General features: G+C 40.8%; 3 protein-coding genes across 5 annotated transcripts in view; 1 reads left to right on the top strand and 2 right to left on the bottom strand.

Moving 5' to 3' along the window:
• Positions 1-249: 249 nt before the first annotated feature.
• phb (prohibitin) lies at positions 250-5,023 on the bottom strand. 2 transcript variants are annotated; one of them, XM_005726134.1, is made up of 7 exons: positions 4,944-5,023; positions 4,303-4,396; positions 3,469-3,630; positions 1,427-1,569; positions 1,221-1,337; positions 1,031-1,126; positions 250-941 (listed from the first exon to the last, which is right to left on the bottom strand). In XM_005726134.1, the coding sequence occupies exons 2-7, from the start codon at positions 4,385-4,387 to the stop codon at positions 729-731; spliced, it is 816 nt and encodes a 271-aa protein (XP_005726191.1). In that variant the 5' UTR covers positions 4,388-4,396; positions 4,944-5,023; the 3' UTR covers positions 250-728. The 2 variants fall into 2 exon arrangements, with proteins under 2 accessions (XP_005726191.1, XP_013764507.1); XM_013909053.1 differs by having other exon boundaries at positions 4,949-5,019.
• A 1,037-nt stretch (positions 5,024-6,060) lies between these two features.
• LOC102198489 (uncharacterized) lies at positions 6,061-14,788 on the top strand. 2 transcript variants are annotated; one of them, XM_005726136.2, is made up of 6 exons: positions 6,061-6,182; positions 7,124-7,307; positions 7,705-7,808; positions 7,906-10,638; positions 11,193-11,401; positions 11,502-14,788. In XM_005726136.2, the coding sequence occupies exons 2-6, from the start codon at positions 7,124-7,126 to the stop codon at positions 11,593-11,595; spliced, it is 3,324 nt and encodes a 1,107-aa protein (XP_005726193.1). In that variant the 5' UTR covers positions 6,061-6,182; the 3' UTR covers positions 11,596-14,788. The 2 variants fall into 2 exon arrangements, with proteins under 2 accessions (XP_005726193.1, XP_005726194.1); XM_005726137.2 differs by having other exon boundaries at positions 7,121-7,307.
• Positions 14,144-16,411, bottom strand: part of vat1 (vesicle amine transport 1) — a 30,988-nt gene continuing 28,720 nt past the window's right edge. Inside the window, exon 7 of the mRNA XM_005726133.2 lies at positions 14,144-14,174. Within this exon, the coding sequence (XP_005726190.2) occupies positions 14,144-14,174 (31 nt within the window). The remainder of the gene's footprint in view (positions 14,175-16,411) is intronic.

Raw genomic sequence — 16,411 nt, 5'->3', positions numbered from 1 at the left:
CTTAGATTTTTTTTTTCCATACAAACTGAAGATAGCAAAGAAAAGAATCAAGTACCATCCTGTACCACTTGCTAAGCATATTCCAATTGATTCGGAGTAACATCAGTGTGACAAAGGTATCTGAAAGAAGGCGGCAGACATTTAAAAAAATTAAAATAAAATTCTCTAGTAAGCCTGAATGACTGAAGCCAAATGAATAAACAATGTCAAGACACATACCTTGCAGTCATCAGAAAGATTGACAATTCATTTAGATTTCAAAACAGAAACAGAATTTGATGAAATTTCCAAGCACAACGGAAGAATGGCATTTACCATTCACATTTATTGTTTAAAGAAATCACACGTTTTCTTTGATGTACAAGTGACTGTTGCTTTCCACTCATTAAGTGCTTTCACTTTGACATAACTTGAATCTTGACAGAATTTACCGCACTGACAATTCTCAAAACAGAGTACTATATATATTTTAGGTTATCACAGAGTAATAAACCCCTTCACTTCCTTACATAAAAGGACTTCATAAATTTAACCATCATAGGTCTCTCACTTTGTCTCCCACCATACTGCTATCAGCAGAGCCCAGTCCTGATTTGGTTAGAGAAATAGTGGGAGGAATGTGTGTGATGTTGGGAGAATCCTTTATTGAATCCTCCAACCACCACGTCCATGGCCTATGTAATGGCTGGACACAGTGAGGGGAGGTGGTAGACATGGGTGTGACATTATCACTGGGGCAACTGAAGCAATGTGCCCTGTCCGGAGGGCAGGTAAGTGACATTGCGGGAGCGTGACAGCTGGAAGGCGATGTCTTCAGCGGCTTCCAGCTTACGGAGCTCTACCAGACCATCACCAGCCTCCATCAGAGAGTTGGCAATGAGTAAAGCAGCCTGAGAATCTCCCTCGGCTGAAATGATGGCTGCCTGCTTCTGTTGCTCTGCCTAAAATGATAAAATGAAAACGATAAAGCTGTATGCACAGTTTTAGAATGCGCTCATAGTACAGGGATTACATGCAATGTTAGAAATACCTTTTCTACAACGAAACGGGCTCTCTCTGCCTCTTGCTGGGCCACCTGTTTCATCTCAACAGCCTCTGTGAATTCCTTGCCAAAGGTCAAGTGTGTCTGAAAGAACACAATACAGCAGGTTACTGCAGTTAAACACACAACCCAAGGATAGTATAGAACAATGCTGCATAATTTTCCATCGACTTCATACCAGTGAAACATCATCCAAGATTAGGCCGAAGGTGGAGGCTCTTTCTGTGAGGTCCTCACTGACCTGCCTGGACACAAGCTCTCTCTGAGTGATGAGCTCACTAGCATCAAACCTAGCCTGAGAGAGAGAGAGACATTAAGTGCTTTTTGACTCTGTTCATTATACATTCAGCCAATTTGTTTGGCCTTTAATGGATTCTTACTCACCACTACAGCCTTTAAGACCTCTGTGGTGATAGATGGCAGCACCCTCTCATCATAATCCTCACCAATACTGGTGAAGATGCGTGGCAGCTGGTTTGTCACCGGCCGGAAGAGGATACGCAACGTGATGTTAACGTTCTGCAGATCTGTAGGGTGAATGGTTCAGACCTTAATCACACTGTATACACTGGCCTACACAGTAAAACAAGTGTTTGTGATTCAAATAAATAAAAGGTAGAACATGGCAGGAAGTTTAGTCTCCAGATTTAAATTCCCTCAGCTGTTTTGGGATGCACTGAGGCCAAAACTACAAAGGACATTCAACACAATTGAATGTTTTCTTTGTATTAGCTAGTTCAACAAAACCTACAATTCCAGGAAAAACCAATAATGCAGCGGCTGTGAACTTATATCATGGCAGACTTTCTTCATCAGGCTGTGTGTGTGCGCAACACTAGAAGGGGGGAGTGCATCATTTCACTTTTCTTCTGTACAAAATGTACCTAGTTTAGTCAAGAGCAATGTTCGCTCTAAGCTTGAGCACGTGAGCAATCGCGCACTGCTAACATGGTCTCCCCACACAGAAAATCTGCGCTGTGCACCAAAAAAAACAAAAAACAAAAAAACAATCCAGCCTGACTTGGAATGAAAGTAAATACATGTATTTATTTTATTTCGCTGATTTTCTGTGCGCGTAGACTGTGTCAGCAGTGCACGATTGCTCACGCGCTCAGCTTAGAGGGAACAGTGGTCAAGAGGCGTATGTGACATTAAGCTATAAATGCTTTTTTAATGCTACAGTTAAGAACTAGAATGATTGTAGTCATGAATTCACCAAATAAATAAATAAATAAACTTAACACTGCCATTTAATTCTGTACATTCAGAAAGTCCATTTAGGCCATTTAAGCAAACCAAGGCCAAGTAGAAAACATTTAAGTTCTTGACCAAATCAAATGAAAGAGACTTTGCCATAAATCAGGACAAAGTATAAAAAAACATTTATAAAGCTCTATAACCACATACCTTGTGAAAACACAGTCACCAACTTAACCAAACAAGTGTGCAACAAACAACTGATGCTAGATTTAAAAAGTAGGTCAACCCCAAGTGTGACGTCGAATAATAGATCTCAAAACCATCATGATCTCAAAACTTAAATAACCATGGTTTGTGAGAATGCAAACAATACTGACAGGTGGTCAAAGTATTCATCACTTTGTAATGCCCTTTAGAGACTTTTGAATTTTTAATGGAAAGCCCCCACGGCTATACTTATTTTACCATATGAATATTTTTTTTTCTTTCTTTCTGTTGGTTCTTGTTTCTTTCTTCTTCTTCTTCTTTTTTTACTGCATTTACATTAGAATGCAACACAACACACACAACTGTAACAATGGCTTTTCTTTGTTCACATTACTAAGACACAGCTCAAGAGGTTTGTGTATGAACATATTTGCTCAGTTAAGACTCTTTATTGCTCTTACAAAATATAACTTCAGCTAGAACAAACTGATGATAATGTCTTTTAGAACATTTTAGATCTCAGTGCAGAGTTGGCATAGCATTCTAGCCAGTTAAAAATTGAGCCATCAGACAGAACTTGCTAACCCATTAATTCCACTTCACAGCATTCTGGGTGGAAATCAAAACAACTAGTAAGAGCAAAGCATGCAGTTCTAGGGAAAAATCTGGCTACACTGCCACTGTAGAAGGAATGGCAAGATTCATCTGAAGAGTGTCTCAAATTTAGAATATGGCACGCCATGATTTTTTAATTTATTATTATTTTTTAATTCTAAATGTTTTTGTTACTGTTGTACACTTTATTTCAGCATACACCGAGTTATATAAATTTCAGTAACAACTGGAAAATTTAAGTGTTCAAAAACATCTGACATACCCTCTACACGTCTTTTAATGTTAAAAAACTAAACATTTAAGAGTGGCTAATTAAAGTCTTCACCACACCACAAAGCTAAGCCTTCTTAGTTTGACAAACACTTAATTTGCAGAAACTAAAGTTCCTTGGAGTGCTTGCATACCTTTGCTGCCTGTGATAACAGGCACATTGCGTGGACGGGAGCGGCAATCAAAGATGACAGGTTTCTGAACCCAGGGGATGAGGAAGTGGGTTCCCTCACCAACAACAACATCTTGAACACCTCGAAACCTGTCAAAGATCACAGCCCGGTGACCTGCATCAACTGCAACGAGGAGGACAGAGAATCACATATAGAAAAAATAGTTTAACATGAAAATTTTATTTTTTAATTTTATTTTTATTAAGAGATAAGATAGAACTTTATTAATCCCTCGGGTGGATTCCTCTGGGAAATTCAGTTTCCAAATAGCACAGCACCAACAGAAGTTACAGAACGTGAGCAGAATACCATATATACACATATATAAATACAGAGACATATATAAATAAAGAGTATACAAAAGGGATAAATAGAATAAATAGGAATAAATTCAAGGTCACAGTTTTTCTCGTTTATGATCTGGAATGCTAATGAATTCATCAGCTTAACCAAACAAAGGCAACTATATAGGTGCTACACAGAGTAGACCAAAGGCATCCTAAATTAGCAAAAGAGGTTAAGTGTAACCCTAAGTGTAATACCAAAATCTCACTTCAGAATAACACATGTTCGTAAAACTAAAACAACTGCTTTTCTCATCTGCATGCAACACTATCAGGTAGCTAGCTATTCATTAGCTTTTGCTGCCTTCCCAAACCTCTTGAATTCTTTCGGAAATGTGGTTTATACAAAATATATATTTTTACCAAATTAATAATTTTTATGCTTGATGACTGAGCATGTTTTCCTATACATGTAAAATTCCATTAGACCATGGATCTTTCTAGGACTCACCGTTGAAAAGGGCTGAGTTCACGACACCTCCACCGATGGCGAGGGCAAGCCCCAACTTCCCAATGGACTCAAATAACTTGGCCATGACAGCAACCTGGTGACAATGAAAACACTTTGAATGTCTTTCTACACATCTCCACCTCTACACCCACGCAATGCACCATAATCCTGTGACGGACCTTGGAAATCCAGGCTAAATCCCCTCTTTCAAATAACAGTTGGCTTTGGCCTTGAGCTGGACTGACACCAAGGCTGTGGTTGTTAGCTAATTTGGCTAACTAGCTAGCATTAGCTTATCTACTAACTGAACGGAGACATCTTGCAAGCACATATAACTAAACAGAGCACCGCAGCTTAGATTTAAGGCCGAAGCAATACTACAGATAAGACAATAAGATACGTAAAACGGTTAAAAAGCGTGCGACAGGTAAGTCCAAGTTGCACGCCGGGTGACTGCACGCATGTTATCCCACGCTGATGCAAAGTGGTCGCTCGTGTTCGTTTAATCTTGTAACACTACCTGTCTTGTAAATAGCACATAAAACGTCTCTCCGTTTCACTTCCAATGGCTAATACAATGACATTTCGATAAACAGTTAAGTAATTTTACTGTCACACACATAACGTATGTCATAACGTACCTCACTTTGCTCGGATGTCTGTGACCTCCACCGGACACGACGTACAGCACATGAAATATCTGCTACACAGCGCCTGCGCACTGGATGAAGCAACAAAGCATCTGATTGGACGTAACAAAACAGTCTTCTTCTTCTATGACTTATTAGTCAGTATTCAAACTAATTACTGCCACCTACTGACTGCGGCTCACCTAAATATAATTAAAATACATTATTATCATCCGCTTTTGGCTTATACTGATTAAAATGTAGAAAACAGAACACATATTGCTACATAGCATCAGTATACTGGTTACTAAGACTCAGACTCAAGACTGTATTTTACATTCCTTAGACAATAACTTTTTGGCTCTTGTTGTAACTAGAGGATGTCAGGGAGGTCAGATTATTATTATTATTATTATTATTATTATTATTATTATTATTATTATTATTATCAGTAGTAGTAGTAGTAGTAGGAATACTAGTATAAGAGTAGGGTGTAACTGGAAAAAAGAGGTAAGAGGTATGCTCCAGAGCGTCAAATGTAAGGCCCGGGGGCCTTACTCCAATCTGCCCCCTTAGACTGATTTGGCAAACTTGAAGGAGGACATAAATTTTGGACTATTACCTGCATTTTCACAAATCTTACAGTTCTTTCTACTGATAAAGACCATGTCATTTTCATACTACATTAATGAAATTAAGTATTAGATTTGCAAAGAAATGATAGTTCTTGTTTCAGTTTTTTTTACAATGAGTCAACAGCAAAATAAAAAAACTACTTTTTCTATGAATTAACAAGAACTTTCAGTTTTATAATTACTTGAAAATCTGGACAGTGGGCTACCAGAACCTTTCCTGTATTTTTATACATTAATTTATTTATTTATTTTCACAAATTAAGCCCAAAAGATCGTGCTGACAGATTGAGATGGATTGAGATGGCAGATGAACCACCGTAGCCACCCCTAAAAAAGGCAGATGAAAGAAGAAACAAATAAATAAACAAACAAATACTACTACTACTACTAATATTAATCATAATAATAACCACGTATAAAGGAACAGTTTGGGAATTTGTATGATACAGTTAATAGACCCGCAAACTTCTGCACGCACCGACTCACATGACACTTTGTCGCCCCCTAGTGCGGGGAAGAAAAATCGCACAACCGGTAGTTTCACTTTTCTTCCATTGCTCGTAAAGAGTGACGATCTTTGAAAGAAAGCAAGAAACGGTCGTGGAAGCGTTTTAAGGTCAGTGATGATTGCAAATCTGAAAGATATCCAAAGAATGCGACACACCGTAACTGCCTCGGGCGCAAATAGAAGATCTGTCGATATGCGCTAAGAAGATTGGCAGTCGAGATGTTTTTGATTTTCTCTACTTCCTTGACAGTCGTCTGGCTGCAGTGTGGCTTTTCTTAACGCTCGCAGATGTGTTTTCACATCGTGTAGACACGAGCACGCAAAAGCGCTTCATTTTCGCAAGTTGAATAAATTTTTTTATTAATTTGATCAGATTTATTTTACAATTAGCACAGATGTTGGCAACTTTGAATCCAGTAACATCTGCCGTGTATTACAAGCAACATCTGGTTTAAAAAGGCATTTTAGAGCAGCTTATTATTTGTCAGTTAGTTACAGACTAGTCGTGGGAAGCAGGAAGAAGGGGAGTAAGGGGCGTTAACCTCACTTGTACAATTTTACACACGAAATTTACACTCCTGTTGATATTGGACAAACATGTACGCAATACACGAAGTCTACGCGTTTTCTAGTCTTTCGTTTCCACATAGCAGTCTGGATATCTCAGTAGTTTTGACATTACAATGATATATTTTTTTGGTGTTAGCCTGCTGTTGCTTCAAATAACCAGCTGCAAAGTGTCTAGACATTTTTTTCCTACAATTTAATGAAAAATATTCTCTGTTGTTGGAAACTGGGGATAGTTTTCTGTGTTGATGTACTTTCCTGGTAACCCCCAAAAGAGGGAGTTGGACTATCAAATATGTTTCAATTCCTATTCACAGTTGTGTCTTTCACTGAGAGATGTCATGTTCTAAATTTTAGCCATCATCATTTTGATTTTCATGTTCACCATTAATGCAAAATGAAAACATTTTAGTGTTTAGCCTTGCATTCAGCTTCAAGAGTTTTCCTTCTCACAGCAACAGTGATTGTGTTTCTTCCAGCAGATGGCAGAACCAGGCAGGACTGTGAAGGTGTGTGGACTGCCCACAGGCATCGAGGATAACACACTGAAAGACAAGCTATTGATTTACTTCCTTAGAAAAAAAAATGGAGGAGGGGAAGTAGACTCTGTCACCTTCCTCAAGGCAACGCCTCTGGCTGCTCTCATCACCTTCGAGGACAGCGGAGGTCAGTAGGTTCAGTGTATGTTCACGTCTCCTCATCTGCTGTGTAGATCAGAGGGATTACTGTCTGAATAACTAAATGTTCTGTGTCAGTGGTCTTTCATTGCAAAAATACTGTTCATTAATCAGAATCAGAATACTTTATTAATCCCAAAGGAAAATAGGGGGGATTAGTTACATATTATACTGACTGTATTAACACTAAACAACTGTAAACCAACCAAAGATGGCATTCATTTACAAAGTAATAGAAAGGTACTACACTGTCTGCTGCCACCAGTGATTTACACTAAACTGGAATGTTGGCATCGAAGTCAATGGAGTGGCCAGTTGTAGAAACACTTAGTCAGGATGCTTCACAGACTGTGATTGATTTCTCTCTGATGACCCCTCTCGCACAGTGGCACAGAGAGTTATTCACCACAGGCTACACGTTCTGGATGTGGATGGGAAGAAGTATAAGCTCACGGTAACTGAGCATTGTGAAGATTTCGCTCCAGATCAGGTAGATTTAGCTGCTGCTCTGCACAATTTCAACAGATACAGTGTAAAATTATTAGTAATTAATTTGTTTTTCTCTTTTCTTTTTCTCATCATCATAGGTCGTCTTAAGCTTATCAGCAACAATTGACTACAGCAAGCTTCCAGGGGGAATCATGGCATTGACAAGCCTTCTTCAGAGCCACCACGATGTCCAGATCAACTATACTGCTACTGAGAAATGCTCTACAATATTTGGCTCTTACTCCACAGTGCAGGCAGCTTTGGCACAACTACTGGGTCATCCTGGAGGCTCAAACTCAGCAGAAAACTCAAAAGACTTGAGTCAGCCTACTTCCAGTGGTTTCCGGTCTGTTCAAAAAGCACAGAAGCATTATACACAGGAGTCAGAAGATCAGAGCAGAAAAGCCAACAAGCAAAGAGACAACAAAGAAAAAAATCACATTGACAGGCCAACTGACAACTACAGTTTAAGTTCAGAAAGAGACCTGACACCTGGTGGTTATACCTGGGAGGACACTGGTCAGGCAGATGGAGCTGCTTTGCAGCATTCTACAACCTCGGCGGATGATTTCTCACTAATTATGGATGGAGACATGTTTCAGTACCTACAGAAACACTGCCGGAAGGAATACCAGCATATCCTGAAGCAGTATGGGGTTGAAGTGGTGGATGTAACAAGTCAGGGTTTGACCACTCTGTTTCTGCATGTTACAGCAGCAGTTGGGGAGGATGGTCTAGAGGAGGAGCGCTTGAAGATAGCCAGAACGGCTATAAGTCAGCTTCATGAGGACATTGAGGCCAAAATCCGTCGATCCCAGCTGCCCAAAGCTATCCTGCACCCCAGTGGAGGCCTGCAAAGGGCAATTGAGAACTTAAGTGTCAGACTTCCCAAACTTATTCTGAATGAAGATGAAAAAAATATTTATATTATTGGAAGCAGTAGTGATGTGTCAGAGGCCAAGCAGTTTCTTCTCCTGGACAATGTTAACCAGCGAGATAAAAAGGAAGATGTAGCTAGTCTCCTGAGATTTCCCTCATATGGTTCAAGTTTATACCCTCAGACTGATGAGGAGAGATTCACTCTCCCCACACCCTCCACTGTAGCATCGGGGGATGATAAGCTAGATGAGATGCTGAAGTCAGAGGAAGATGAACGAAGAGCTGAAGGAGCCAGAAGGTATAAACTAGCTGCCCGGTTTAAGGATTCTGGGCTAGCTGCGTTAAGCAGTCGACCAGCTGACTTCACTTTACGAACAAACTCATCTCCCAGCAGACAAACACGCCAAGGGCCAATGTTAGGGTATGATGTACTCTCAGAAACAGCAGGGACTTCTGGTGAGGCAGTTTCCAGAGCAGTACCCCAAAACACAGGAGGAGACATTTTGTTCAAGACTGGATCTAGTTTGGCATCTTCCTCGCTTCAAAATAGAACCTCTTTGAATCCAGATTTAACAGATGCTCGACCTAAGAATTCATCATCCCCTTTTAGTGGTACACAGTCCAGTTTGTCAGGAAGTCCTGCACCTCAGTCTGCTGGATCCAGATCCACCTTGAAGCGAGCCAGTAGTTTCTCAGGAACGCCTCAGCAGAAGGCTCAAGTTATGAGTCAGAAGAGTCAAGAAGATAGCAGCAAGTCCACAGTCAGAGCCAGGGGCAGGTCTTCTAGCTTCAGTACCCAAACAGGAAGGGACAAGCAGGAAGTCTATACTGCAGATCTTACAGTATCCAGGATAATGTGGAAACATATAAAAGAATCATACAGCTACCGAGTGGAAGATCTAGCTTCTGATGTCCAGTTAAAAGAGAGCAGCTTAGGTAGTCATGAGCTGACTGTTACCATAAGAGGAGCAAACTCATCCAAAGTGACTTCATGTCATCTAGGTTTGCAGAAGCTGGTTGACTCAGTTAGTTCAGACTTCTCTGTGCAGGAGGTGTCCTTGTCTGAACTGGGTATCACTGACAAAGCAGATGAAACCTTACAAGCTTGCTGCTCTGAAGTGCGGAGCCGCTTTAAGAAGGTTACTATCGAGATATTAGCCAAGAGCTTATATCTTCTTGGTCCACGGCAGTTGTGTTCCCAGGTAGGTGCTACCCTGCGGGAAGTATTTTCTGGAGACTCGGCTCAAATACCTGACAAATACCAATATTCCCCAACTTCTTTTCAAATGAATGAAGATAAAAGCACTAGCTTGCACTTTAACAGTAACTCTCAGGTGATTAGAGAGAGCCAACCAGGCAATGCTGATGGTACAAGTAGGAGTCGGGAATGGAGGACAACCTACAGAAGTGACTTTGGTGGGAGGGAGATTGTGAGTGGATCTATTGGTCTGGCAAGGCAAGATCATGTCATTAAGGAGAAAGTCAAGCCTATAGATCCAATGGAGATGGATGGACAGAAGGCTAAGTCATTTGTCAGTCAGTCTACACCAGGAAATGATAGTGTGAGGGGTCTGAATGGTATCGGATCATCATTAACCCGCACTGAGAAAGGGACCACCTTACCTGCTACGCAGATAGGCAGTGTAGGTCAAGAAGAAGCAGAGATCCAGAACACCCCAGGGGAAGCCAAACCAGGCCAGGAGAGGCTGGGGAACATCTGTGTTTGTGGAGAAACTGGGATATCTGTGCAGAGAACAAAATGTGGAACTACCTTTTGCTCAAAGTGCTTGGACACGGTACATGTCCGCTGCAGAGTTTGTCATGAGACGGAGCAGAAACCTCGGGGCATCCTGGGCAAAATTGTAAAATCTAAACTAAACATCACTTTGCCAGGTTACAACAAGTTCTGTACTATCAAGATCACTTACAGCATTCCTGATGGTATCCAAGCGGTGAGTGGCTTAAAAACATTTCTCGCTGATATTTTGTTGTGCTTTATCTGAATGAGAAATTACATTGGCGCACCTTCTAAGCTTTCATTTCAGAGACTACAAATGAGACAGAATAAGAAAGGCTGCTCAGTTAGGACCTTTTCTTAAATCAGTTTAAATAGTTCAATTCTGTAAAGAGGCCTTGTTACACATCAGGTGTGTGCAGACATATTAAAGCTCTGAGTTATGATTTCTCTAATTTTAAGTATTAGTTTGTCTTTTACCTGTGTTTTAGTTGACTCCTACAGGGTGTCAAGAAAGAATTAGCTAAACTTCAGAGACATATTCTGATTCACATTGTTGCTATGAGTTCATATATGTGTGTTTCTTGATCGGCTGAGATCTGCAGATATCAGCCAGTATTCATTATTTTGTTGTTAAAATAAAATAGGCTGCAGTTACAATTCTGACCTTCTCCTGCAAAATAGCATGTAGCTATAGGCTGCCTTTCAGCTTATACACTGCAATACCGAGACCTTGTTCATGACTGCGCTCTTTGTGTTGCGTTTTATCAGGATGGGCATCCATCTCCTGGAAAACCATTTAAGGGAGGGCTATTTGAAGCCTACTTTCCAGACTGTCAGCCGACAAAGAAGCTGTTGCCCAGGCTGGAGAAAGCCTTCAGGCAGGGACTCACCTTCACAGTGACAGGCAAAGGGACAGATGCAAGGGTGACCTGGGACGGCATCCCACACAAGACCAGCTTACAGGGAGGCAAATCAGGGTGAGTGAGGCCAGCGAGGATGTCTGAGAGAGCTGCAGAATTAAAGGTCATAGTCAGTCCATGGACCTGACCTGAACAATGTTCTCTTTGTCTCTCTCAGGAATGGGTACCCAGATTCCACTTACTTGACGCGCTTGTCTGAGGTCTTGACCTCCCTTGGAATTGAGGAATCAACAGAAAAGCCCCATGATTAAAACATGTAAAAAATGTATTTCTTCCTTGTTTTATATATAAAAAATAGCAGTATATTGGTGATCTTTGTGTTTACAGCACTGTTTTGCGGTTTTGATTAGTTGACAATCACACTTTGTTATAGTGAGATGTTGATATCTGATCATCCTTTAATTGTAGTCTCTTTTAAATAATGGAGTCATTGAAGACTGAATTTTAATTTTGTAACGTCCTTTACCAATTTTCTTTTAACAAGTTGTTCAAGAGTGAAGGGCCTATAGTATTTCACATGACAATTTTTTAAAGATACCGTTTCAGGTTATTTTGCAGAACAAATGAATATTAAAGTCTTCAATATGCACAGTACTGCATAGACCAAATAATTTGCACCGCACTGTGTGATTGTAGTCATCATTTAGTTTAGGAACAACAGACAGTAATTTGTAAAATATTCTGAATTTAATAAATTAATTGTCAAAAATCTGTCTTTGCTTCTGGGCACAGAAATAAAAAAAGCACATTTCCTGTCTTTTTTTATTATGCTTTTTTTTATTAGTCCTGGAAAACATGTAAGGCATATGGTAACATTACACACTGAAGCGTTACAAGCTCTAAAGGCCATGTGGAGAACATGGCACCACGCAGTAAACCCAGAGTCAAGCACAGAAGCAGCATCAATTCAAAGGGTTTAAAAAACAAAGTTGAGACGAGAAAGTGTGTTTGCAACCATTTAAAAACAAAGAAGGGGAAAAAAAAAAAAAAAAAAAAAAAGAAAGGACAGAGTTTCTGTCCTTTCTTGTCCAAAACAAGACAAGAAAGGACAGAGTATAGGAAATATAGAAATCAACCTGTTGGGTATGCCTTGTAGAAAGTTACCAGTGGTCACTGACAGGTGTGTAGTAGGATGGATGTGAAGTGGGTTTCTGAAGCATTCCCAGAGATAGGTTAAGATGTCTTGTAAATGTACCAGCTTGCCATGGAGGTTCCCATGCTGAAGGGTCTCAGGTGACGCAGGGGGGCAGCAGGCTGGCATTCTCCTCTCTCACACACACCACACAACTACATGACTACTAAACTAATGTGAAAGACACAGAACGGTACATACACACATGCCTTATTTTGTTGTTGTTGTTGACTAAACATGCATTCTAGTACTGTACATGACACGCCCAGCCAGGTTGTACTTCCTTAGCATCTCTGCAATGCAGCTGCACTGCAATATCTCAAAAACGACTGTTAAGGATAATAGCTGCAGGCAGATGTGGTCGTTTGAGTTCGTAGTGTAGCGAACACAGTGGCTCTGAATGTGGAACTAAGCCACTTTCATCCTCCCTTTTTTGACTTAGAACACTAAAGCTTACTTAAAATGTGAGTACTGTGAAGGAAAATTGGTGTGACAGTTTGTGCAGTTAACTCAGTGAAACAATGATGTGTGTGTTAGTAAATTGAGATTTAAGTGGGTTCCTACATAGGGAAAACTGCTGTTTGGAATGACCTGAGAAACCATATAGAAGAAATAAATCACCACAAAGCAAACTGTGGGTGGCTGTGAGGGACTACAGCTTCAAGCCAAGACGGATAGAAAAGTAGCTGCTGGAAATACAACACTCACTGTACTCACTTTCTTTAGATCTAAAACTATGAGTGACAGTATAATCAAATCTAAAATGTTCAAAAAAACAAAACACTTTAATTTTTTTGGAAAACTTTGAAATACTTTTTTTTTTTTTGTTCCTCCCTTGCATCTCTGAGTTGTTAAGTACTCTTGCATAAGTGTCTGGAATGACTGGGAAACCATTTCAAGATGAGATTACAATTCAGCTTCACCACGGTGGAAAAGCTCTCAGGCTGCAGGCCACAGTAGGAAGGGGTGGGTTTTACTTTAACCGACGGATCCACTTGAACTCGAATTCAAGACGCGAAACACCCACCCCGCTGATTGAGTTCATGTCAAAGGCATCTCAGTTCAAAAGTACCCCGGGGAAAATGTTGAAAGAAAAAAGAAAAGGGATTTTAATCTGTTTTCCACATGCAGATGAATGCATGCAATTTCAAATTCCAGATGTCAAAGTAATGCTCTATTTTCTTTGAATGTGTATGCAGAAGGAAGAGGCTGATATGGAGAGGAGTTTTTGGCTGGCTGCTGGACTGCAACTGTTGCACCGGCCAAGAGGTTTTGCAGATGCAGCACAGGAAAAGAGGAATGACTCTTAATAATCCTTGAGTGAACTGAGATCAACTGCAAAGCGGAAATGTTGTGTCTGGGGCAGGCCAGAACTGAGCTATGATTAGCCAATAAGCAGAGGCTGTGCTCAGCTGTGTTACAGTACTGGCTTTCCTGCACAGCTGTGTAAAAAACATCTGGTCCCTCACTTGTTATACAAACCATTTTGGAAACAAACTGAAAGAAAAGAAATCCATAGAGAGGAATAGCACAGAGCTTTGGAGCTGGGGAAATTTGCAGATTTACGACCATCTTTTGGTGTGGTGGAGTTTTGAGTCTTAAATCCACCATGTTTTGTTCCTCTTCACTGTAATACTGATGTTATAGCTGTAAACCAACAGAGGGAATCATCCTATTGGGGCCGATATGATGTGAGACCTGGTAAAACACAGCGAAAAGCATTTACTAAATACATCTCAGATTGAGGTAAGGAGAGAGGCACAATGCAGGCCTATGCTTCAGCAAGACTACAACCAATCACCAAATACAGATTGTGTTAAACCTTTTATAAACTGCAGCAAAATTCTGTCAGCACCTGTGAGCATTTTGGGATATAAATCTGACACAATGTGACAACTTGTGTGAATTTTTCTTTTTTTTTCTCTTTTCTTCAAGGTTGACGGAAATGCATCCAACAACAGAATTTTCTTCATATTTTTTTTTATGCACTGTTAATATTCAAAGCATGGACAGAGGAATATACATACAATTTGGCACACATGGTTTAAACCAACAGAAAGACTTCATCACATTTAAAGAGGAGTGCAGGTTGGCAAGTCCCCACATAAGAGTATGAGCTTTGAACTTTAAACCCTTGGATAACAAAAAACAAACAAACGAACAAAAATATAAAGGTAAATCAAAATAACATAGTAAGTAAAACATCTTTTTTTTTTTTTTCTCATTTCAAAACTGAAGCGTTTGTTTCTCACATGGCACTCGGAACAGAAGCACCGTCCACAGGTTCACAAAGGGAGCCCAGCAGATTAGAACAGAACACTAACCAGAGGCTGACAGGACACAATCACTCCCCACACCAGCGTGCCGGTCCCACTCCAGCCCACGTCGATCGGACCTGCTCCACGTTTTACTTCCCACAGTCAAGGATGGATGAATGCTTTGATTTTAGCTGCCACCCAGGAGAAGTTGGCAAGCTGAAAATGAGGGGACTTTTGCATGAGTTTGTGTGTTTCTGTGTGTGTGTGTGTGTGTGTGCCACCTGTGCTTTCAGTGAGCTTTAGCAGATACAGTGGGAGCGCATGATGGGAAATGGGCTGCAAACCTGGAGCAAAATCAAAGCCTGTGCTGGACTGGAGTGAGACCGCCATGCTTGCAAGTGCATTAAGATCAGCGAGCAGAGTGCAAAATACTAATACCAACTGTCCTCATAATACAGGCCTCTTATCAGACAGGAGGGAGAGATAGAGTAAGATGTGTTGGTTGGTTGGTTTCAGAGCTACATCGTACTGTAGCAGAGTAGTGTAAGGAGGGAACGTCTGGTAGGAGTTGGGGGGGGGGGGGTGCTTTTAAAACCTGACAAATGACCTGAGGACACACGCACATCTTCACACATAATGGCACACCACACACAGCACATGAGGGAGGCCACTCATGCTAACACAACAACTTTTTTTCGGAAACATTTTTTTGTTTTTTTTGTTTTTTACAAAGTCACTAGTCACCATCTGAGTCTTGACACAGAGGCCAGACTCACAGACAGGCAGTGAGGCGGGCAGGTGGATAAATAGTCAAGGTTTAAAGTAGATTGACTCAGACGTGAAGGATTTGGTGCAATGAAATATGAAGGACTGGCCTTGAAGGGATAATTCACTCTCCAAAAAAATGAAAAGAAACAAATGTCTTTTCTCTGACCCGTAGTGCCACTTTTCTATTTAGATGGTCTCAGTGCCCAGTTTTCAAGAGACCGGCTGTAAAGGTGTCTAACTTCTCTTGAACACAGTGAAACTATATGGCACTTGCCTCAGGTGCTCAAATGAAATGCATCTGAACAGCTCAGCAGCAGTATCTTTTTCCAGGAATCATGGCCCAGTTATGCAAACAAATCCACAAAACTTGAGAACAGCTTCATTGAGGAACTTTTTCTCCTTTTACCCAACTACGCCTACCGACTAAAAGAAGAGTGCAGCTGGCTGTGCAAAGTAGGAAGCTATTAATCTAACCACTTGGTTGTGAGCATGAGCTTCTTGTCATGGGCAGATTCACTCTTCCTTTTGCACAGTGTCATGTGTAGTTTGAGGAAAATAGTTTGACCACCTTAAAGCAAGTGCTGTCCAATTTCATCATATTCAAGAGGAGGCAGACATCGCTCTCTCTATATAGAGTCTTAAAGGCCTAAGCCTTCAGCTCCTCATTCTCAATACATTTTACACCTGTTGAAGTACGTGTCGACAGCACCAACTGTTGGCAAATGTAGACTAAGAAAGCAGAAAGGAGAGACTCTGGGAGAGGGGGAGAAACAAACCACAGTGCCATCTCTGACGAGCCTGACGCCTGTTGCTATGCCGACCATAGAGAGGGAAGTGGCAAGAGGAGGGAGAGAGAGTGGAGTAGTGCAAGTGTGTGAGAGAGAGAGAGAGAGAGAGAGAGAGAGAGAG

Source organism: Pundamilia nyererei, unplaced genomic scaffold (genome assembly GCF_000239375.1).
Source record: "Pundamilia nyererei isolate P.nyererei 1_Seehausen unplaced genomic scaffold, PunNye1.0 scaffold00018, whole genome shotgun sequence".
In the NCBI taxonomy this organism is placed as follows: Eukaryota; Metazoa; Chordata; class Actinopteri; order Cichliformes; family Cichlidae; genus Pundamilia; species Pundamilia nyererei.
Note: the sequence above shows the minus strand (reverse complement) of the source record. Positions and strands in the feature narration are given on the sequence as shown.